Genomic DNA, 26,360 nt, shown 5'->3' on the forward strand with positions numbered 1-26,360 from the left:
TTAGAGGTGTTTATAAGGTGTTGGTACTTCAATCGGTTCTAAAGGTGTAAGTACCTCTATCAGTTTAGCTTTTTCACCCGATAGTGGCTTGAAAACGAAAATTGTAAAAACGCTGTCTTCGTATTGGTCTATCTTTATCTGTATTAAAAAATAGTGTTTCATGTAACTCTAATTATAACTTGTTTTCTGAAAAGTTTTAAAGTTCTTCAAACTTTTTTATTTATAAAAAATCTTCATGCTAAAAAAATATATTAGTTTAAAACTATTAAGAATATCAACCTTTATTGCAAAAATAAAACCATCTCCAGCAACAATTTTAAAATCGAAAGCAACTACTTCGTATTCCTTTATTATTATTCTGAGTTCAAGGAGCCTTCGTATTACTGAGTATTTGACCTGATTAGGAAAAATATTATTTTTTTTAAATAAGTTTACTTGTTAAAAATTAATTGAATTTCAGTGAAGTTACGTAAAAAAAAGAGTACTACATAAAAAAATAGTATGTTGCTCGAAATAAATAAATATATGAAAGTGTTTATATGGAAAGAAATATTTGGTAAATAAAGTAACAACACAAATTTGATGAGAACTCCATTTGTTAAAAAAAAAGTGTGTGTGAATAACATAAAAAACGTTGTTAGTTTTAGTAAACCGAAAAATTTTAAATGATCGTTTTAATAATTGAACTTGTCTCGTTTGATAACTTTTAAGAAACATTAGTAGCAACTAATATTTCAAATATTGGTTAAAATTTTTATTAAATTTGATAGTTTTCGTAGTTTTAAATTACGATAAAACGTATTTTTACCTCTTCAGCAATTTTTTGAATTTCGTCATTTACTGGTTTGGTAGTAGCAATAGTTGGTGGCACAGTTGTTGTAGTTTGAGTTGTTGTAGTTTGAGTTGTCGTAGCTTGAGTTGTTGTAGGTTCTGTTTAAAACAGCTAAATTATACAACTTGAGTTGTCTACAACTTTCCATAATTTAAATTTTCAAAACACGGCTTTTATTTCTTTTTGACAAAATTTTCAAACTTGTGTTTTTAAAGTTATTCATAAGTGAATCAATAAAGACCATTCCCCAAAGTTTTAACTAACTTAAAAAGTTGTTGTTTATAAAAGCTAGAAATCGCTTTAAAAAAAAATCATTATTCAATGATAAATGAATTAAAAGAAAACTTAATGTCTTGGGGAGTAAAAATTGTATGAAAAACTACACGAAACGCTACCGGTACAAAAAATTTTAGATTTGAACAGTTTAAAAATATAGATATAGTTCTTAGATAATGTTTTGACTATAGATAAGATGTAGTAATAATAGCACAAATATTTAGTTTAAACTTGGTTGTAGAGCATAATATTTTTTCTGACACGATATAAACTTTGCAGTCATTACATTTATTTGTAAGTTGCATTCATTACATATAAAAAGCTTCCGACCCCTTTTTTAGTCCACTACAAAAAAATCTTATTTTTTTATGTTTATAAATAAGTTGATTTGTGCTGATTACTACGATTACTTTATAAAAAACTTTTTTTTTAACTAAAATTTTTCCTTACTTTTTCTATACATTTTTCTATACATTACATCATCTATGTAAAACAATCTATTTGTTAGCTAAGTTAGAAATTATTATGACATTTGTTTAAAGAATATAAATTATTTCTTAATAAAAGTTCTTATGTTTAAAATGCATGTATTTTGTCTATTGATCTCAAATAAATACATTGTTGAGATTTAATAAAAAAATCTTAGTAGACCATAAATATTTTAACTAAGTATCTTTTTTTATTTATGATTACAAATAATTTACATATAATAGTTTTGTTTTTAGTAGATAACTTTACTATTTATAAAGTAAAAAAGTATATTAAAATGATAATTTTTAGTCGATGTACGTATTTTAGTATTTTTACTAAAAAGTACAAAACCATAATCTGCTTAAAAAGTCGTGTTCAAAAGTTATAACCGTCTAAATGTAAGCCACAAAAAACAATTGATCTAATTTTGGAAATTAAAAATTAGAATAATATTTATAGGAACGTTAAAATAAAGGAGTAATAAGTGCTTTGCCAATAGATAAAAATTCTTGAATTTGAGAAATTAAACTTTACTAAATATCCACGTTCAAGGTCCTCAAATCGTTGTAAAAGATTTATTGTTTAAGTGTTTGCTACTTTATTTTTGGTACTTTTTAATTTTATATGTCATTCAATGATAATCTTTTTAATCAAAGTGCTTAATCAAGTGTTTAAATTTTAGTAACTTTTACTTGTTAGCATATTTTAAGCATAAAAAGACGATAACAAGCAGTATACTTAATGACTTTGTAATTTTTTTTTTTGCACCTTGTAATGTTGAGAGTCGTAGAAATCCTTTAAATGGTGTGAGGCGTACAAATGTTCCAAGAAAACCTCTGAATACAGCTTTTCTGCCCATGAGTGGTTTGAAAACTTCTATTCCAATAGCGTAGTCTATATAAATTTTGATCTGTATTGAAATAACAACTATTTTTTTAAATGTCAAGTTTTAGTGTTAAACATATTAATTTTATATTAATTTTATTATTTCTCCCAAAACCGGGTTTTACCAGAAAAAAGTCGTTAAGTTTAGAAAAATACAGATTAGATATTTATATAGAAATAACTACCGCTATCCTGTAATTAACTCCTCCGGCAACAACTTGGTATTCGTATTTAACTGCTTTGTAAATTTCCACATACCCTTTGTACTTTCTTTTAACTATGTCTTTGACCTAAGTTAACGAAAAGCTGCGTATTAATTCACTTATAAACTTTTTAAAACTAACTTTTAACTGATTGGAAGCTTGTTGCAACTTTTTAAGTTCAGTAAAACTGTTGTTAAAGTTAATTTTCAACTTAATCAAAAAACAAAACACTTGTCATTTCACCTCGTCAGCGACTTCCTGAACTTCCCTAGTTGAGTTTTTAAATCCACTCCAACCGCCCACTCGATTTTGGCATTCTGATGCTGTTACATTTGTAAAGTTTTTTAAGAAAAAGTTAAAGTGCTCAATAATTTTTATAAAAGTTTGAGAGTTAAATCAATATAAGTTTATTCAGCAATATGCCACTATTCTTACAATCTAACTGACAAGGTCTGAAAAGCCTTGTTCAGGTGAAATATTGTAAGTTTAGTGAAAAGTTGTTGATAAACTTACATTAAAGTATTTTAGCAATAAAACATAAAAAAGTATTAAGTTTAGACTTCTAGTGGCAAAAATTTATTAACGATTAATTCTGTGACTAGACTGAAAAAATATGAAAACATTTTTTATAAATCAAGGTTTTTCTTTTTATAGTTATGATACAATTTACAACCTTATATTTTTGTTTACAAATAAAACTTAAAAAACTTAAGAAAACAAAAATAAAAACTCAATACACTGACGTTTAAAACCATAGTTAAACCAAAAAAATTAGTTTTAGACACGTTAAAAATGTAAAATGTAAGAAAATTTAAAATATTAAAAGGAAACACTTAATCGCTACTTGCAGAAAATAACTGAAACTAAAACATTTTTCTAATATATATATACATTTCGCCTTTTTTAACTGTGAATAAATAAAGTAGTAACACCACAGGTATTTTATTTACACTTAAATGCTAAATATATTTTTTATCATAAGACCAAGTTAGTCTAATGAACTGTGCTAGTAGTGCATATAAATCTACAAACCCCGTTTTTTAAGCTACAAATAATTTTAGCACTAATTCTTGCCAAAATGCATGATATTGAATTAGCGTATCTATTTTATTAAACATGTTGTATAATATTGTTATAATTTATACAAATTTTGTATCATTCGAGTTGTGCTAGGATTCCAATTGTTATATTGCTTATTTTTTTACTTAAACAGAAAATAATAAACAAACGTTTTAGTTAATACTTGTTTAAAAAATAGGAAGTGTATCATTATATTTGAGAAAAAAACATCATCTTTTTAGACCTTAAACTCTTACAACTTTTATAAATTAATTTTAAACTTAAATTAGCCTCACAAAGAACGTAGTCTACAAAAAAGTTTAAACTCAACACTGTGCATAAGTCTAAATTAATTATAAATTTGATAAACGCTTACTGGTTTTTACGTATCATATTACTAACTTACCTTTAAAAAGCAGTACTAAACTGAATAGTAGCAAATAGAAGTTCATTGTAGCTTTTAGAAAGAGCTGAATAACTAATAAATTGTTTTAAATTATAGAAAGTTGTAAATATGTTATTTATTGTATTTTGTTACAGCATTTACGAATCAAAAGTTTTAATTAACTCAAGTCAAAAAAACATATTAAACAATATAGCTAAATTTTTGCTGATTATAAGTATCTTGATTTATATTTTGATGAAAATGTTTAAAGTTTTTAAGAAAAACTTAAAGCAGGTTTTGCTTCAAACGATAAAAACAGTTCTCGGGTAGAACAATATTTATTTTAATAAAATTATTTAATAAACGTAAGATTAATTTTAAAAATTATTTTTATAAAATAGGAAAACACCTTGGCTACCTTGTATATTTTAAAAAGCTATAACATTTCTATTAAATACAAATTTATTTTTAAATAACCTGACATTAGTAGCAACTAATATTTCAAATATTGGTTAAAGTTTTTATTAAATTTGATAGTTTTCGTAGTTTAAAATTACGAGAAAACGTGTTTTTACCTCTTCAGCAATTTTTTGAATTTCGTCATTTACTGGTTTGGTAGTAGCAATAGTTGGTGGCACAGTTGTCGTAGCTTGAGTTGTTGTAGTTTGAGTTGTTGTAGGTTCTGTTTAAAACAGCTAAATTATACAACTTGAGTTGTCTACAACTTTCCATAATTTAAATTTTCTATATTAAAATTCTAAACTACAACTTGGGTGCGGATATTTTTATTTTTGAAATTAGTCATGTAACTACCAGAGTATTAATTTGTTAGTAAAGGTGCAAAGTTGTTCTTGCATTAAGTGTTAAGGCATGTAATAAAAAATTAGTTGTATTTTTTTTTCTAGACCTATCTTATTTTTTATTTTAGTACAGTAAAAAATTTTTAGATATTATTATACATCTTTACGAACTCAAATATACATTTAAGAAAAAGCTTTAAAGAAATTAATTTACACCACTCAACTATAATTAAAAAAATTCTTCAAATTTTTTTATTATATGTACAAATCCACGCTAAATTTTAATTATAAGGTTAGTATTTATATGGAAACAATCTTTGTTAGAATTTTATAATATGTTTAAATACTAAGTTTTAACATTTAAAAATAATTTATTTTTCAAGTCTTAGAGCTCAAACAAAAGTTGAATTATTTAAACTCATTTTTTTTATAAAATGAACAATAACAAGAACAGTATTGCTAAAGTTTATTGTTTCTTTAAAGTATTTTCACAGAATTATGCACAATTAGAAATTGTTATTTATTACTGTATCTAAACATGTGTTTTAGGCAAAAGTAAAAAAAAAAAGTCTCAAAAATATTCAGTTTTACATGCATGAACAGTAAGGAGCATGCATCGAACTGTTGAAAGTTTAAGCTTTGAAAAAAAAAATTTGCCATAAACGCTCAAGCGCTCAAAAGAAAATCGTTGCCAGAGCGCAGGCGGTGAAAGCATTGAACGTTTTCGATGATCCGCTGTTCGCTAAATCGAATTCTTCTTGCTTCTCTTTCATCACCTCAACCGTGTCCTCATTGCAGTTGGGTGCAGAGTTGCAACACGCGAAACCAATTTTTCCGTTATAATTATTCCACTACTCGATCAATGTTGTTTTTTAATAAAGTTTGTAGCATTTTTTTAGTTTAAAGTTTTTCGTTGCTTACTTTCTTTAAAAATTAATAAAATTTTGATTTGTCTTTAGACAACAAAAACTAAGTCTTTTACAACTAATTTTAAATAGAGTTTATATAAAGCATTTTTTTTTTAATAAATTATGATTTAATAATATAGTTTAATAATTTATATTGATTACTGTAGATTACTTTCTTAGAGTGGTTTTCAGGTTAAGTATATCTATGAAGTAAACTACAAAACAATTAAGAGGTACCTTAAATTGAAACAGATTTTAATAAATAGCCAAGAGCATCGCACACCGCGCGCAAAGCGCGCTTTTGTGCTAGCCGAATAAGGCAGATAAATTATATAATATGTAAAAAAATAACTATTAATTAGAAATTTTTCAAATTTATGATAATTTTGAAATACTATTAAAAACTTTTAAGTTTTTAGAAAACTTATGTTCAAACTAAGGATTAGAACAAATTAGTTTGAAACAGATAATGTAAAAAGAAGAAAAAAATTAATATATCTATTAACTTAACTATAAAACAAAAAGAACTACATAAGTAAGAAAATAGTTTGTAATAAGTAGCTAAGAGTATCGCACACCGCGCGCAGAGCGCGCTTTTGTGCTAGCCAAATAAAGCAAATACTAATAAATAAAAATTAATTATAAATAATAAAGTAAATAAAATTATAATTAAAATGTTACAAATACTAGAAATTTTTTTATTTTGTACTATTTTTCCAATACTCTTAAAAAATACTTTAATTTTTAAAAACTGCCGTTTAAAATAAGTATTAAAACATAATTACTTGACTAATTTTAACTAAAAACAAGCCTTTAATAGTATTTTAACTTTAAACAAATCTAAATTCGTTATCCTAAATTCCTGCCTCAGAAAGCTCCCTTATTTTTTGGTTTTGCTTCGCAAAAAAGGCACGCTTCGTGCACGATCTTGCTTAAACTTCCATGCCTCAAAAGCTTCGCTTTCTTTGTACGTCCTAACTTTAAAACATTTGTTTTAAAGAATATAAATTATTTCTTAATAAAAGTTCTTATGTTTAAAATGTATGTATTTTGTCTATCAATCTCAAATAAATACATTGTTTGGATTTAATAAAAAAATCTTAGTAGACCATAAATATTTTAACTAAGTATCTTTTTTATTTATGATTACAAATAATTTACATATAATAATTTCGTTTTTAGTAGATAACTTTACTATTTATAAAGTAAAAAAGTATATTAAAATGATAATTTTTAGTCGATGTACGTATTTTAGTATTTTTACTAAACAGTACAAAATCATACTCTGCTTAAAAAGTCGTGTACAAAAGTTATAACCGTCTAAATATAAGCCACAAAAAAACAATTGATCTAATTCTCGGAATTTAAAAATGTTTAATATATTTATAGGAACGTTAAAATAAAGGAATAATAAGTGCTTTGACAATAGATAAAAATTCTTGAATTTGAGAAATTAAACTTTACTAAATATCCACGTTCAAGGTCCTTAAATTGTTGTAAAAGATTTATTGTTAAAGTGTTTGCTACTTCATTTTTGGTACTTTATCATTTTATATGTCATACAATGATAATCTTTTTATTGAAAAAACTTAATCAAGTGTTTAAATTTTAGTAATTTCTTACTTGTTAGCATATTTTAAGCATAAAAAGATGATAAAAAACATTATACTTAATGACTTTGTAATACTTTTTTTTTGCACCTTGAAATGTTGAGAGTCGTAGAAATCCTTTAAATGCTGTGAGGCGTACAAATGTTCCAAGAAAACCTCTGAATACAGCTTTTCTGCCCATGAGTGGTTTGAAAACTTCTATTCCAATAGCGTAGTCTATATAAATTTCGATCTGTATTGAAATAACAACTAGTTTTTTAAATGTCAAGTTTTAGTGTTAAACATATTAATTTTATATTAATTTTATTGTTTCTCCCAAAACCGGGTTTTACCAGAAAAAAGTCGTTAAGTTTAGAAAAATACAGATTAGATATTTATATAGAAATAAATACCGCTATCCTGTAATTAACTCCTCCGGCAACAACTTGGTATTCGTATTCAACTGCTTTGTAAATTTCTACATACCCTTTGTACTTTCTTTTAACTATGTCTTTGACCTAAGTTAACAAAAAGCTGCGTATTAATTCACTTACAAACTTTTTAAAACTAACTTTTAACTGATTGGAAACTTGTTGCAACTTTTTAAGTTCAGTAAAACTGTTGTTAAAGTTAATTTTCAACTTAATCAAAAAACAAAACACTTGTCACCTCGTCAGCGACTTCCTGAACTTCCCTAGTTGCGTTTTTAAATCCACTCCAACCGCCCACTCGATTTTGGCATTCTGATGCTGTTACATTTGTAAAGTTTAAAAAAAAAATTAAAGTGCTTAACATACTTTATAAAAGTTTGAGAGCTAAATTTTTATAAGTTTGTTCAGCGATATTGCTTTTTTTTACAAAGTTTTCACCCGCAAATTTGCAGCCAAATTAGTGGTTTACACGTTTGATAACAAACATGATAATTAAGTTTAAAGAGAAAAAAAGTGCATTAATATTAAACAACATACGAGTATAGACCACTAGGTACTTTTTTAACCTCATATACTTGATAAATTAAATTTTAATAAGTTCTTAGGAACAAGAACGTATTATTAATAAAAAATTTTACACTTAAATGCCTTCCGGTTAAAAAAAGTTCCTCTGAAATAAATATAAAAATAAAATCTAATTTTAATTAGATTAAACTATTCTCTATGTGAATTTAAGTAAAAAAGCTATCAATAATTAATCAAGTGTTATCAAAAACAAATTATATGTTACAATTTTTCTTAAATTAAATCTTTTTAGTTAAGAGTTCCTTCGTTTTTGCTAGCTTTTGTTTGACTTAGAAAAAAGCTCTTGGGTGATAAGATTATTAGTTCATAAAGCGCAAAAAGCATAAAAGTATTTTAACAAACCGGAAAATTGAACAAAATTTGTATTTCTCGTAACATTAAATAGTTTAAATATTATTATAATATTCAAACTCTTTAAGCATTTGTTTGTTAAAATAAAAACTATCAATTAAACATTAAATGTCAAACTTGTGTTTACTTAAATAAAAAGAGCCAAAAATATTATGTAAAGAAGACTTTTCAGTAATGAGCTGCAAGATATACAAATAATTTTTTAAGTAACAAACTACCATCGACATAAATGTTTAGTTGTATTTTTGAAGTTTTTATCGTTCATAGAATTTTAAACATTCTTTTGTCATCTCCGGCAATAGATTTGCCGGAGGGTGGAAGATTGTTATTGGACCATTAATCCTGTTTGAAATATATAGCTTACTAGCTTGTTAATGGAAATTAAGTTTTTACCTGCAACTAATTTTATTAAGGTTAGCTTGCGGGATTAAGGTCCATTAAATGTGTAAATACAAAGTTAATTTAAAAGCGTTATCGTTTTTTAGTTTACTGTTTAAAATCATTTATGTTTACTTTAAGATTTTTAAGTAAGCCGCTAACGTAAGCTAAAAATAAACTTTATTATTTTTCAATCCAATACTAGATTGCAATAATTTATCAAACTTCAAAAAACACAAGTGATGTTTTTTTATAGCACATTGACTTTCTTTGTTTTATTTATTAGTTTTGACAGTTGTGTAATATCTTAATTCATTTCTTAAACGTATAACACTTTTAATTATTAAGTTATTACAGTAATTTTAAAGTAAAGTTTTAAAGATATTAAATTTGATAATCAACTCAAAAAAAAGAAATAAGCTAACTTTATGCAAATTTTTTATACATATTTTTAAACGATTTTATGTCGACTAAAACAGGACATCTGGAAGGGTTAGTGACGTAACATAAAATTTCTAAAATTTTAAAAATAGTTTGAGGTATATATTGGATATAATTTTTGGGGTGGGTGGGATGGAAAACAAGATCGAAAACTGCAGTTCGAAGAAAGCGAAGCTGAAAGCAAGATCGCACAATCGCGCGCAAAGCGCGCTGTTGTGCTTTTTTTGCGAAGCAAAACCGAAAGAAAGCGGAGCTTTCTGAGGTTGGGACGTACAAAGAAATCGTAGCCTTCGAAGCATGGAAGTTAAAGCAAGATAGCACAATCGCGCGCAAAGCGCGCTGTTGTGCTTATTTTGCGAAGCAAAACCGAAAGAAAGCGGAGCTTTCTGAGGTTAGGACGTACAAAGAAAGCGAAGCTTTTGAGGCATGGAAGTTTAAGCAAGATCGTGCACGAAGCGTGCCTTTTTTGCGAAGCAAAACCAAAAAATAAGGGAGCTTTCTGAGGCAGGAATTTAGGATAACGAATTTAGATTTGTTTAAAGTTAAAATACTATTAAAGGTTTGTTTTTAGTTAAAATTAGTCAAGTAATTATGTTTTAATACTTATTTTAAACGGCAGTTTTTAAAAATTAAAGTATTTTTTAAGAGTATTTGAAAAATAGTACAAAATTAAAAAATTTCTAGTATTTGTAACATTTTAATTATAATTTTATTTACTTTATTATTTATAATTAATTTTTATTTATTAGTATTTGCTTTATTTGGCTAGCACAAAAGCGCGCTCTGCGCGCGGTGTGCGATACTCTTAGCTACTTATTACAAACTATTTTCTTACTTATGTAGTTCTTTTTGTTTTATAGTTAAGTTAATAGATATATTAATTTTTTTCTTCTTTTTACATTATCTGTTTCAAACTAATTTGTTCTAATCCTTAGTTTGAACATAAGTTTTCTAAAAACTTAAAAGTTTTTAATAGTATTTCAAAATTATCATAAATTTGAAAAATTTCTAATTAATAGTTATTTTTTTACATATTATATAATTTATCTGCCTTATTCGGCTAGCACAAAAGCGCGCTTTGCGCGCGGTGTGCGATGCTCTTGGCTATCTATTAAAATCTGTTTTATATTTAAGGTACCTCTTAATTGTTTTGTAGTTTACTTCATAGATATACTTAACCTGAAAACCACTCTAAGAAAGTAATCTACAGTAATCAATATAAATTATTAAACTATATTATTAAATCATAATTTATTAAAAAAAAAATGCTTTATATAAACTCTATTTAAAATTAGTTGTAAAAGACTTAGTTTTTGTTGTCTAAAGACAAATCAAAATTTTATTAATTTTTAAAGAAAGTAAGCAACGAAAAACTTTAAACTAAAAAAATGCTACAAACTTTATTAAAAAACAACATTGATCGAGTAGTGGAATAATTATAACGGAAAAATTGGTTTCGCGTGTTGCAACTCTGCACCCAACTGCAATGAGGACACGGTTGAGGTGATGAAAGAGAAGCAAGAAGAATTCGATTTAGCGAACAGCGGATCATCGAAAACGTTCAATGCTTTCACCGCCTGCGCTCTGGCAACGATTTTCTTTTGAGCGCTTGAGCGTTTATGGCAAATTTTTTTTTTTCAAAGCTTAAACTTTCAACAGTTCGATGCATGCTCCTTACTGTTCATGCATGTAAAACTGAATATTTTTGAGACTTTTTTTTTTACTTTTGCCCAAAACACATGTTTAGATACAGTAATAAATAACAATTTCTAATTGTGCATAATTCTGTGAAAATACTTTAAAGAAACAATAAACTTTAGCAATACTGTTCTTGTTATTGTTCATTTTATAAAAAAAATGAGTTTAAATAATTCAACTTTTGTTTGAGCTCTAAGACTTGAAAAATAAATTATTTTTAAATGTTAAAACTTAGTATTTAAACATATTATAAAATTCTAACAAAGATTGTTTCCATATAAATACTAACCTTATAATTAAAATTTAGCGTGGATTTGTACATATAATAAAAAAATTTGAAGAATTTTTTTAATTATAGTTGAGTGGTGTAAATTAATTTCTTTAAAGCTTTTTCTTAAATGTATATTTGAGTTCGTAAAGATGTATAATAATATCTAAAAATTTTTTACTGTACTAAAATAAAAAATAAGATAGGTCTAGAAAAAAAAATACAACTAATTTTTTATTACATGCCTTAACACTTAATGCAAGAACAACTTTGCACCTTTACTAACAAATTAATACTCTGGTAGTTACATGACTAATTTCAAAAATAAAAATATCCGCACCCAAGTTGTAGTTTAGAATTTTAATATAGAAAATTTAAATTATGGAAAGTTGTAGACAACTCAAGTTGTATAATTTAGCTGTTTTAAACAGAACCTACAACAACTCAAACTACAACAACTCAAGCTACGACAACTGTGCCACCAACTATTGCTACTACCAAACCAGTAAATGACGAAATTCAAAAAATTGCTGAAGAGGTAAAAATACGTTTTCTCGTAATTTTAAACTACGAAAACTATCAAATTTAATAAAAACTTTAACCAATATTTGAAATATTAGTTGCTACTAATGTCAGGTTATTTAAAAATAAATTTGTATTTAATAGAAATGTTATAGCTTTAAAAATATACAAGGTAGCCAAGGTGTTTTCCTATTCTATAAAAATAATTTTTAAAATTAATCTTACGTTTATTAAATAATTTTATTAAAATAAATATTGTTCTACCCGAGAACTGTTTTTATCGTTTGAAGCAAAACCTGCTTTAAGTTTTTCTTAAAAACTTTAAACATTTTCATCAAAATATAAATCAAGATACTTATAATCAGCAAAAATTTAGCTATATTGTTTAATATGTTTTTTTGACTTGAGTTAATTAAAACTTTTGATTCGTAAATGCTGTAACAAAATACAATAAATAACATATTTACAACTTTCTATAATTTAAAACAATTTATTAGTTATTCAGCTCTTTCTAAAAGCTACAATGAACTTCTATTTGCTACTATTCAGTTTAGTACTGCTTTTTAAAGGTAAGTTAGTAATATGATACGTAAAAACCAGTAAGCGTTTATCAAATTTATAATTAATTTAGACTTATGCACAGTGTTAAGTTTAAACTTTTTTGTAGACTACGTTCTTTGTGAGGCTAATTTAAGTTTAAAATTAATTTATAAAAGTTATAAGAGTTTAAGGTCTAAAAAGATGATGTTTTTTTCTCAAATATAATGATACACTTCCTATTTTTTAAACAAGTATTAACTAAAACGTTTGTTTATTATTTTCTGTTTAAGTAAAAAAATAAGCAATATAACAATTGGAATCCTAGCACAACTCGAATGATACAAAATTTGTATAAATTATAACAATATTATACAACATGTTCAATAAAATAGATACGCTAATTCAATATCATGCATTTTGGCAAGAATTAGTGCTAAAATTACTTGTAGCTTAAAAAACGGGGTTTGTAGATTTATATGCACTATTAGCACAGTTCATTAGACTAACTTGGTCTTATGGTAAAAAATATATTTAGCAATTAAGTGTAAATAAAATACCTGTGGTGTTACTACTTTATATATTCACAGTTAAAAAAGGCAAAATGTATATATAAATTAGAAAAAATTTTTAGTTTCAGTTATTTTCTGCAAGTAGCGATAAAGTGTTTCCTTTTAACATTTTAAATTTTCTTACATTTTACATTTTTAACGTGACTAAAACTAATTTTTTTGGTTTAACTATGGTTTTAAACGTCAGTGTATTGAGTTTTTATTTTCATTTTCTCAATTAGAAAATAAAGTAAAGAAAATGAGTGATTATGAAACCAGAGTTCATTGAAAGAGCAGGCTCAAGAGGGAAGCGCTCAGACATTTTATTTGGGAGAAAAAATCTGAATACTTTTTGATTAGAAATGATCTTTACGATCCGAAACTCCTGGACTTGATGTTGAATGAACACGAAAGTGGTGGTTTTATAGGTAAGAGAAACTTTTTTATTATAAACAAAAACAAAAACACTTATCTGTATTTAAGTATTTGATAAAAAGTTATATGCTGTTGTTAGAATCAATTCTCAAAGTTTTTTACGAAAAAGCGAAAACTGCGTATTAGTTGTCTTTTAACTCTTTAACGAGTTATTAGCTCTTTTTCAATATAAACATTAAGCCCAAATTAGCATTAAAATAAATCAAAAAAATGCAGTTTAAAATATATTTAGGAAAATTAAGTGCACTTAAATTATTATAAGTTTGTGCAAAATTGCCTCCTTTTACAAACTGAAGTAAACAATAACTTAAGTGTAGATGAATATATAAACAAACTTAATTATAAAGAATGTTTGAGTGAACAAAACAAACAAAAGCAATTGAGCAAGAAAATAATAAAAGAAATAAACGAACTACCGAAAAAGTTTCTAAGGAGAAAAAGAAAAGTATGTTTTTGAATATTTTTTCTACTAGATTTTGTTAAACCTAAGAAACAAGTGAACTTTTAATAGTTAATTGTATTTTTATCTAAACAATTTTATTTTGCATCAACTTCTTGTAAATATGTTAACGAGTTTTAACCATTCTTTATTGAAAAGTTTAACATTCTGTGCTCATAAAATTTAAAAAAAAAGTTACATGTTTAACAGTGATTATAAATCAGATAGAAAAACCTTACAAAAACTGGAAAAAAAAATCTACAAATAAATATTGCTATACTAAACGTTTTAAACATTAATAGTGGCCTTGTCTAGCTCATTTTGTAAAGTTTTTGAATAAAAAGAAAAATGAAAAATACAAGTTTTGGAAACCTGTCTGTAAAAATGGTTTTTACTCAACTAACAGTATGATAGTGAGTTTTGTTTTTATTAAAATAATTTGAACTAGTTACGATTTAAATTTACTGAAAAATTTTTTAACTAAATATTCTTAACTAGATTGTTTTAAAAAAAATTCAAATGTAAATGATACCTCAAATTTATTTGATATGTAGTTATATAAATTCTTTTAATTACACTTATTACAATACAACTATCTCAAAACTTTTATATACTTTATTACTTTACAATTTTCGCATGCTTACGCGATGATCACAAGTAAACATTATAGTATCAATATGCTATTTTAAAATAATATAAGATCAAAATTAATTTTTAAGTGCTGAAAAGAACATTGCTGGTGTGTGAATAAGAATGGAACGTTTATTAAAGAAGCAACAAAAGACAAGGATTCTGCTAAAAGTTGACTTTTTTTATTCTTACCAACTCTTATCTGTCTGTTTAAAAACTTTTTTAAAAGATATGATATCCTGAAGCAACTTACTATTTTTCTGCTTGTTATCTTATGACGATTTTTAGCGATAACGCTTGTTTAGTTTTGTGAACTTTATACAAACTGTTTGTTAGTTTAACTTAATTTGACTTTTTGAAAGCAACAAAAGTAGTGATGTACCGGACTCACTATCCGGTACATCACTACTTTTGTCCATTTATGTCCTTACTTACTGTGCATTTATGTCCAACACATCACATAGCTACAAATTAAAACTAACATTCTTGATATTTCATAAAAAAACCGAAAGCACTGTAAGTAAATTTGCATCCGTTATACGTATATAAAATTAAAGTTTTTATACTTGGTTATAATTTTGTTTCAATATTTTGATAAAGTTTCTTGTTTAATGAGTTTACTGACAAAAGAAAATACGAAATATTTTATGTAACACAAACTTAATGAAATGTAAAATTTAATTTTAATTTTTTAGTTTTTTGAGGTTTTTTATTTAAAAGTTTTTATATAAATTGATAGGAAGTATATGATATAACATGTCTCGCCTCTAAAACTAAGTAACCAATAAATATTCTTTAAATTGCTTACTATCTAATATCTTGAACATGTTGATGAAATTTATCAAAGTGTTGATTGCTTTTTAATATAAAATCAAAACAAATCAAACTTGTTGGATAGTACAAAATATTTTTTTGTTCATTTCGATGTTTTCCTGTGCTAAAGTATTAATTGGGCAAACTTTACACCATTTTTTTAAGTTCACCAGTGTGTTCAGTAGTGTTTATAAAAATAATTTTACTTAGCCATTTTTAATAGTTTATCAAATATTTTTAGCCAAATTGATGTCTGTTTAAAAATAAATTAAAAACTAGCAAGGTAGTTTTGAAAAAAAATAATTTTTAAGGTGTAATGAAAGCTTCTACATATATAGTAAACTACCGTATAAAATTTTTGAAAAAATTGAAAACCACTTTTAAAAGTTTATAAAAAGGTTGTTATGTTCCGAAAATTGATGTGCTTTTATTAAAAACACAATCAATAATTGTAGCTTGGTTTAAAACGCCCAAGCTTAGTTTTATTCATTTTTTTCTTATTTACTTCATTACCAATTTAAACGTCATTTCCTCACATAAGTACTATATAATTAAAACTGATTTATGGAACTATTGTCACAATGGCCGTGAAAGTTAAGTTTAGTTAAAAAAGTTTTAATTTGCAAGTTTAAAGGAATAACGCTAAATATTAAAATTAAGAACAAAAATAAAATAAAAAGATAAAAATAGTATATAGTAACCTTTAGTTAGAAATTGTTTTTTTTGTATGGTGGAGTGAACTTATAAAAATAAATTTAATTGTCTTTAATAATAATAAGTTTCTTTATTCGATTTTTATGCTTAAGTAAAACTAGGTTACTAAACTATAATAAAATTCATACGATTAGAGCTTTATGTTTTAGTTTTATTTTTAAGGCCTTTATTGGGTTTCAACAAACAATTCTGCATTAAAACCTGCAAACAAATTATATTAAAACTTCAATTTGAAGTACTACTTTAAAGTGTTTAATAATAATGTTTTAGACGTAAAAAAAGATATTTTCCTTTTTTTTGTAAAAATTAAACAGTATTTATCAAACATGTTTTATCAATATATAAACAATAAAACAACCTTAAAAATGAAAGAAGTATACTTGCATTTTAACAACAATAAAAGTCAAACACTGTCTAGTACGCAGCTTTTCAAGAAAAAAGTAAAAATTAAACAAAAGTATGAAAACTGAGAGCAAAAAAATAATACTTCTGTTTTGTTTGTTTCTGCAAAGCAAGGGTGAAGTCTTTTGTGAAAAAGGATTTAAAGGTATAGTTTCAACTAGGCCAGAAGGTGAGATTGGATATATAAATTGTACTGCCGGCAGCTTATGTGGAAGATTCGAAGTGGAAAAATTAATGACAAGCGGATATGACAATAGTATGTAACAAACATGTGTTTTTTGTTTTTAATTTAAATTGTTCTATTTCTAGCCAAGCCCAAACGCCACTTGAGATACCAGTTAGCTTTAAATTCTCGGCGAAACGTGTTTTTATTTTTTCCAAAAATGCTTTTTACAGTCGAAAACGCTGTTGGCGTGGACTGTGTGTTGAAGGACAAGTGCGAAGCCATTTCGGCTTTGGCTGATGATGACCTGAAGCAAGAAGTTGTCGCTTTTCAAATTTTCCAAAATAACATGCTCCAGAGTCCAGAGTGAGTTGAATGCGTAGATGCGGTTTGCTTTTGATGTGAACTTTATGCGGTTTCGCGGGTTGAAAGTCTTAATTTAAATTTTTAAGATGGAGTTTTTCATTTTGTAGTTTGTTAATGCTTAGGCAGCTATAAAAAGTTAAACAAACATCATAATTTATTAAACAAAGATGCTTGATATAAACTCTATTTAAAATTAGTTGTAAAAGACTTAGTTTTTGTTGTCTAAATACAAATCAAAATTTTATTAATTTTTAAAGAAAGTAAGCAACGAAAAACTTTAAACTAAAAAATACTACAAATTATTAAATTTACAGTAGCAAGTTTACAGCTTTGTCTTTCATTACGCACTCAACATCATATTATCCCATATAACAGTAAACAAGTAATAAAATTAGTCAACGATTATAAGTACAAACAAATATTAGTCCTAATTAAACAAACGTGATATTGAGTTACATATAGCTAATAAGTTACTCAAAGTGTATGAATTTCTAATAGATATTACTTATTGTGTTTTACATTTTCTTAATAGTTTTTTAAACGATTTTAGATTTATTAGCACTTGAAAATGTTAATCTTAAACTAGCCAATCACAATTTATGTATGTTTAAGAAAAATGTTTTGCAAAAATAATTAAACTAAAGGATTGTCTTAAAAATATTTTTTGTATCCAGTAAAACTAATTTTATTATAGTTTTTTGAAGTTCAGTTCAAATCAAGCAACTTAACGACAAAAATAAATTTAAACTTCTGAACCTCGGATAAAATTTAAAAAAAATTCAATGTACGTTAAAACAAAACTACATTTGATAAATCTTTTTTTATAATCTTAGCAGATATCTGGTTTACTTTCAAAACATATATATATATATATATATATATATATATATATATATATATATATACAAATAATGTTTTTACTGGTACTTTAACCGTTATTCAAATAAGATTTTAAAATTATAACAAACAATATTTAACTTTAATTTTTAATAAAGTTTATGCATTTTAAAAGGTGCCTTTTTTTTTTATGTCCAACACATCACATAGCTACAAATTAAAACTAACGTTCTTGATATTTCCTAAAAAAACCAAAGCACTGTAAGTAAATTTGCATCCGTTATACGTATATAAAATTAAAGTTTTTATACTTGGTTATAATTTTGTTTCAATATTTTGATAAAGTTTCTTGCTTAATGAGTTTACTGACTAAAGAAAATACGAAATGTTTTATGTAATACAAACTTAATGAAATTTAAAATTTAATTTTAATTTTTTAGTTTTCTGAGGTTTTTTATTTAAAAAGTTTTCATAAAAATTAATAGGAAGTATATGGTATAGCATGTCTCGCCTCTAAAACTAAGTAACCAATAAATATTCTTTAAATTGCTTACTATCTAATATCTTGAACATGTTGATGAAATTTATCAAAGTGTTGATTGCTTTTTAATATAAAATCAAAACAAATCAAACTTGTTGGATAGTACAAAATATTTTTTTGTTCATTTCGATGTTTTCCTGTGCTAAAGTATTAGTTGGGCAAACTTTACACCATTTTTTTAAGTTCACCAGTGTGTTCAGTAGTGTAATACACAACTAGTTAACCACAAAAACTAGTTACAATTTTTATAAAGTCAAAATAAACATATAAAAAGAAGCAACAACAACAAAAAACTAAAGTTAAAAAATAATAATGAGCATTTTATCATTGTGCAGTTATACTATAAATGTTTCTACTAATATAAACTTTCGTTACAAAAACAGTTCTGAAACGTTTTTCTTTCAAGTAAAAAACAATCAAACACTTTTTACTAATGGAAAATTATAATAAATGTATTAAATAAACTAAACTTAGCTTGACTAGCATAATATGGAAACTTTTTATAGATAAAAAAATAATTTTAAAATATATTAAAAAATTTTGCAGATTAGAATTATGTATCAAATGTAATTTAAAATAAAAAGACTTGTTTATTTGGCTTAATTTTTTGGTGGCTAGTTGTAAGAAATAAAACAAACAACTAAATTTCATATTATACTATGTCGTCAAAAAGTACGCACTACCCGTGCTAAGTACGCACTTTTTGGTCGGGTTCAATTTGCGTACTTAAGCGGTAGTCTACTGTAATGTTAATTACTGTGTATAATAGCGTATAACTAATATACAAAACATTTAGGCAACAAAATCTAAAATTGGACGTAAAAACTAAAATTTAAACTATTTAGTTGAAAAACTTTTAAATAAAAACTTAATGAGCCTTATGTTTGGTAAAATTTTGCATAAGATTAAAATTTAAATTGTTTATATCTTTTCTTGATAACCGAAAGGTTCCATTGTACACCAGGTCCTTAGAACACACTTTTTTAGCGCTTTTTTTTTGTCGTTCAAAAAAAATTATACAGTTTTAAAAAAGTACAATGACCTGTCGCTTAAGTACGCATTTCTTAGGTACGTGCTGCCTGTTGGGTACAAACTTTTAAACCGAAAAACTACTTGTAAATATTTTTTTATTTCTACTCAGAAATTAAAAGAACACTCCTAAAAATAGTGATACAGAAACTCCAGACTGTCAGTGTAAGTTTCAAAATTAGTTTTTTGCACCTTCTCAAAAGTTTCGTGCACCCAAAAAAATGTTGTACACACTAGTGTGCATGGGTGCACAGCTAAAAAATCACTGTATTATACTTATTTTAAGATGTTTTGTATTTTGATTCCTTGAAAAGAGCAAATAATCACAAGTTAAAGACAACATTAGACTATCTAGTTTGTTTTGAAGTTGTGTTTTCGAGCTTTCATGTTTAATTTGTGTCACTTATTGTAAGTATTTTCTAAAATTGTATTAAATGTGTATAAAATTACAATGTTTTAATTATAAACTTTTTTATTTTGCAAAAAAAATGTTAATAAATTTTATATCTGTAAAAGTTTGATAGCTAATAATAATAGTTACTATCATAAATTTTTAAAGCATTTTGTAAAAAAATAGGTTTATGTTTTGAATCTTCTTCTTGATTTAAGCTACAATTAAAACAACACTTGGTTCTTATTCGAACAAAGTTTGTGGATATCTATAATTTTTTGAATTTTATATAAGTATAACATGTTCCTATTTTAAATTCAAAACATTAAATTTAAATTTTCAATGTAAATTGTTAATGTTCTAAGCGAAAGTTGATAAAACTGCAACAATGGTCTAAAGCAGCAAATACTTTAGACTTAAATAAAATTCCAAAATAGACTAGGTTTAATTTAGTTTTCAAAAACATAGAAACAAAGAGTAAATCAAACTTTTAATAGCACAAAACATTAATAAATTTAATTTTAATTGAAATAAAGATACATATACAAACTCCTGTTAAACTTTAGCCGATAAGTTTAATCTGTTTTATTAAGAGTGAGTTGTAAAATTAGTCTTGAAAGTTTCTGTAAGATGTTTAAAAACAAACAGTTAAAGAAAATGTTGTTACGTCAAAGTTTCAGTCAAGTCAATGAAACAGCCGTTTAGTTAATATAGGTGTGTTTAGAGGTGTTTATAAGGTGTTGGTACTTCAATCGGTTCTAAAGGTGTAAGTACCTTTATCAGTTTGGCTTTTTCACCTGATAGTGGCTTGAAAACGAAAATTGTAAAAACGCTGTCTTCGTATTGGTCTATCTTTATCTGTATAAAAGAATAGTGTTTTTTTATTATTCATGTAATTATAATTATAACTTGTTTTCTGAAAAGTTTTAAAGTTTTTCTAACTTTTTTATCTATAAAAAATCTTCATACTAAACAAATATATTAGTTTAAAATTTTTACCAATATTAACCTTTATTGCAAAAGCAAATCCATCTCCAGCAATAATTTTAAAATCGAAAGCAACTACTTCGTATTCCTTGACTATTATTCCGAGTTCAAGGAGCTTTCTTATTACTGAGTATTTGACCTGATTAGAAATTTTTTTTTAAATAAGTTTACTTGTTTACTTGTTTAAATTAATTGAATTTCAGTGAAGTTACGTAAAAAAAAGAGAACACTATTTATAAAAAAAATAGTATGTTGCTCGAAATAAATAAATACATGAAATTGTTTATATGAAAAGAAATATTTGGTAAATAAAGTAACAACACAAATTTGATGAGAACTCCATTTGTTAAAAATTAAAGTGTGTGTGAATAACATAAAAAACGTTGTTAGTTTTAGTAAACCGAAAAATTTTAAATGACCGTTTTAATAATTGAACTTGTTTCGTTTGATATATTTTAAGAAATATTAGAAGCAACTAATATTTCAAATATTGGTTAAAATTTTTATTAAATTTGATAGTTTTCGTAGTTTAAAATTACGAGAAAACGTATTTTTACCTCTTCAGCAACTTTTTGAATTTCGTCATTTACTGGTTTGGTAGTAGCAATAGTTGGTGGCACAGTTGTTGTAGTTTGAGTTGTTTTAGGTGCTGTTTAAAACAGCTCAATTATACAACTTGAGTTGTCTACAACTTTCCATCATTTAAAATTTTAAAACACGGCTTTTATTTCTTTATGGTGACAAAATTTTCAAACTTATGTATTTAAAGTTATTCATAAGTGAATTAATAAAGACCATTCCCCAAAGTTTTAACTAACTTAAAACGTTGTTATAAGTTATAAAAGCTAGAAATCACTTTAAAATAAATAAAAAAATCATTATTCAATGATAAATGAATTAAACGAAAACTTAATGTCTTGGGGAGTAAAAATTGTATGAAAAAATACACGAAACGCTACCGGTACAAAATAATTTAGATTTGAACATTTTAAAAATATAGATATAGTAATAATAGCACAAATATTTAGTTTTAACTTAGTTGTAGAGCATAATATTTTTTCTGACACGAGATAAACTTTGTTTTGTAAGTTGCATTCATTACATATAAAAAGCTTCCGACCCCTTTTTCAGTCCACTACAAAACAATCTTATTTTTTTATGTTCTACGATTATTTTATAAATTTTTTTTTTTAACTAAAATTTTTCCTTACTTTTTCTATACATTTTTCTATACATTACATCATCTATGTAAGACAATCTGTTTGTTAGCTAAGTTCGAATTTATTATGACATTTGTTTTAAAGAATATAAATTATTTCTTAATAAAAGTTCTTATGTTTAAAATGTATGTAATAATATTTGTATGTAATAATAATTTAAATAAATTTTATATCTGTTGAAGTTTGATAACTAATAATAATATTTAGTATCATCAATTTTTGAAGCATTTTGTAAAAAAATAAGTTTTTTTTTGAGTCTTCTTCTTGATTTAAGCTACAATTAAAACAACACTTGGTTCTTATTCGAACAAAGTTTGTGGATATTTATAATTTTTTGAATCTTATATAAGTATAACATGTTCCTATTTTAAATTAAAAACATTAACTTTGAATTTTCAATGTAAGTTGTTAATGTTCTAAGCGAAAGTTGATAAAACTGCAACAATGGTCTAAAGCAGCAAATACTTTAGACTTAAACAAAATTCCAAAATAAACTAAGTTTAATTTAGTTTTTAAAAATATAGAAACAAAGAGTAAATCAAACTTTGAATAGCACAAAACATTAATTAGTTTAGTTTTAACTGAAATAAAGATACATATGTAAACTCCTGTTAAACTTTAGCCGATAAGTTTAATCTGTTTTATTAAGAGTGAGTTGTAAAATTGGTCTTGCAAGTTTCTGTAATATGTTTAAAAACAAACAGTTAAAGAAAATGTTGTTACGTCAAAGTTTCAGTCAAGTCAATGAAACAGCCGTTTAGTTAATATAGGTGTGTTTAGAGGTGTTTATAAGGTGTTGGTACTTCAATCGGTTCTAAAGGTGTAAGTACCTCTATCAGTTTAGCTTTTTCACCCGATAGTGGCTTGAAAACGAAAATTGTAAAAACGCTGTCTTCGTATTGGTCTATCTTTATCTGTATTAAAAAATAGTGTTTCATGTAACTCTAATTATAACTTGTTTTCTGAAAAGTTTTAAAGTTCTTCAAACTTTTTTATTTATAAAAAATCTTCATGCTAAAAAAATATATTAGTTTACAACTATTAAGAATATCAACCTTTATTGCAAAAATAAAACCATCTCCAGCAACAATTTTAAAATCGAAAGCAACTACTTCGTATTCCTTTATTATTATTCTGAGTTCAAGGAGCCTTCGTATTACTGAGTGTTTGACCTGATTAGGAAAAATATTATTTTTTTAAAATAAGTTTACTTGTTAAAAATTAATTGAATTTCAGTGAAGTTACGTAAAAAAAAGAGTACTACATAAAAAAATAGTATGTTGCTCGAAATAAATAAATATATGAAAGTGTTTATATGAAAAGAAATATTTGGTAAATAAAGTAACAACACAAATTTGATGAGAACTCCATTTGTTAAAAAAAAAGTGTGTGTGAATAACATAAAAAACGTTGTTAGTTTTAGTAAACCGAAAAATTTTAAATGATCGTTTTAATAATTGAACTTGTTTCGTTTGATATATTTTAAGAAATATTAGAAGCAACTAATATTTCAAATATTGGTTAAAATTTTTATTAAATTTGATAGTTTTCGTAGTTTAAAATTACGAGAAAACGTATTTTTACCTCTTCAGCAACTTTTTGAATTTCGTCATTTACTGGTTTGGTAGTAGCAATAGTTGGTGGCACAGTTGTTGTAGTTTGAGTTGTTGTAGGTGCTGTTTAAAACAGCTCAATTATACAACTTGAGTTGTCTACAACTTTCCATCATTTAAAATTTTAAAACACGGCTTTTATTTCTTTATGGTGACAAAATTTTCAAACTTATGTATTTAAAGTTATTCATAAGTGAATTAATAAAGACCATTCCCCAAAGTTTTAACTAACTTAAAACGTTGTTATAAGTTATAAAAGCTAGAAATCACTTTAAAATAAATAAAAAAATCATTATTCAATGATAAATGAATTAAACGAAAACTTAATGTCTTGGGGAGTAAAAATTGTATGAAAAAATACACGAAACGCTACCGGTACAAAATAATTTAGATTTGAACATTTTAAAAATATAGATATAGTAATAATAGCACAAATATTTAGTTTTAACTTAGTTGTAGAGCATAATATTTTTTCTGACACGAGATAAACTTTGTTTTGTAAGTTGCATTCATTACATATAAAAAGCTTCCGACCCCTTTTTCAGTCCACTACAAAACAATCTTATTTTTTTATGTTCTACGATTATTTTATAAATTTTTTTTTTTAACTAAAATTTTTCCTTACTTTTTCTATACATTTTTCTATACATTACATCATCTATGTAAGACAATCTGTTTGTTAGCTAAGTTCGAATTTATTATGACATTTGTTTTAAAGAATATAAATTATTTCTTAATAAAAGTTCTTATGTTTAAAATGTATGTATTTTGTCTATCAATCTCAAATAAATACATTGTTTGGATTTAATAAAAAAATCTTAGTAGACCATAAATATTTTAACTAAGTATCTTTTTTATTTATGATTACAAATAATTTACATATAATAATTTCGTTTTTAGTAGATAACTTTACTATTTATAAAGTAAAAAAGTATATTAAAATGATAATTTTTAGTCGATGTACGTATTTTAGTATTTTTACTAAACAGTACAAAATCATACTCTGCTTAAAAAGTCGTGTACAAAAGTTATAACCGTCTAAATATAAGCCACAAAAAAACAATTGATCTAATTCTCGGAATTTAAAAATGTTTAATATATTTATAGGAACGTTAAAATAAAGGAATAATAAGTGCTTTGACAATAGATAAAAATTCTTGAATTTGAGAAATTAAACTTTACTAAATATCCACGTTCAAGGTCCTTAAATTGTTGTAAAAGATTTATTGTTAAAGTGTTTGCTATTTCATTTTTGGTACTTTATCATTTTATATGTCATACAATGATAATCTTTTTATTGAAAAAACTTAATCAAGTGTTTAAATTTTAGTAATTTCTTACTTGTTAGCATATTTTAAGCATAAAAAGATGATAAAAAACAGTATACTTAATGACTTTGTAATACTTTTTTTTTGCACCTTGAAATGTTGAGAGTCGTAGAAATCCTTTAAATGCTGTGAGGCGTACAAATGTTCCAAGAAAACCTCTGAATACAGCTTTTCTGCCCATGAGTGGTTTGTTATTGGTGAATATTTGTGTTACAGGTGAAATATTGTAAGTTTAGTGAAAAGTTGTTGATAAACTTACATTAAAGTATTTTAGCAATAAAACATAAAAAAGTATTAAGTTTAGACTTCTAGTGGCAAAAATTTATTAACGATTAATTCTGTGACTAGACTGAAAAAATATGAAAACATTTTTTATAAATCAAGGTTTTTCTTTTTATAGTTATGATACAATTTACAACCTTATATTTTTGTTTACAAATAAAACTTAAAAAACTTAAGAAAACAAAAATAAAAACTCAATACACTGACGTTTAAAACCATAGTTAAACCAAAAAAATTAGTTTTAGACACGTTAAAAATGTAAAATGTAAGAAAATTTAAAATATTAAAAGGAAACACTTAATCGCTACTTGCAGAAAATAACTGAAACTAAAACATTTTTCTAATATATATATACATTTCGCCTTTTTTAACTGTGAATAAATAAAGTAGTAACACCACAGGTATTTTATTTACACTTAAATGCTAAATATATTTTTTATCATAAGACCAAGTTAGTCTAATGAACTGTGCTAGTAGTGCATATAAATCTACAAACCCCGTTTTTTAAGCTACAAATAATTTTAGCACTAATTCTTGCCAAAATGCATGATATTGAATTAGCGTATCTATTTTATTAAACATGTTGTATAATATTGTTATAATTTATACAAATTTTGTATCATTCGAGTTGTGCTAGGATTCCAATTGTTATATTGCATATTTTTTTACTTAAACAGAAAATAATAAACAAACGTTTTAGTTAATACTTGTTTAAAAAATAGGAAGTGTATCATTATATTTGAGAAAAAAACATCATCTTTTTAGACCTTAAACTCTTACAACTTTTATAAATTAATTTTAAACTTAAATTAGCCTCACAAAGAACGTAGTCTACAAAAAAGTTTAAACTCAACACTGTGCATAAGTCTAAATTAATTATAAATTTGATAAACGCTTACTGGTTTTTACGTATCATATTACTAACTTACCTTTAAAAAGCAGTACTAAACTGAATAGTAGCAAATAGAAGTTCATTGTAGCTTTTAGAAAGAGCTGAATA

The 26,360-nt window shown here is 25.0% G+C and overlaps 1 protein-coding gene across 1 annotated transcript; it reads right to left on the reverse strand.

Moving 5' to 3' along the window:
- LOC145841546 (uncharacterized) lies at positions 1–26,360 on the reverse strand. The gene is made up of 12 exons (XM_082948903.1): positions 26,290–26,360; positions 8,078–8,157; positions 7,822–7,926; positions 7,497–7,661; positions 5,632–5,762; positions 4,720–4,793; positions 2,911–2,990; positions 2,650–2,754; positions 2,348–2,489; positions 809–930; positions 280–396; positions 1–138 (listed from the first exon to the last, which is right to left on the reverse strand). The coding sequence occupies exons 1-12, from the start codon at positions 26,333–26,335 to the stop codon at positions 1–3; spliced, it is 1,305 nt and encodes a 434-aa protein (XP_082805029.1). The 5' UTR covers positions 26,336–26,360.

The sequence above is a fragment of the Thalia democratica genome, chromosome 7 (assembly GCF_965202585.1).
Source record: "Thalia democratica chromosome 7, ktThaDemo2.hap1.1, whole genome shotgun sequence".
NCBI classification, from domain to species: Eukaryota; Metazoa; Chordata; class Thaliacea; order Salpida; family Salpidae; genus Thalia; species Thalia democratica.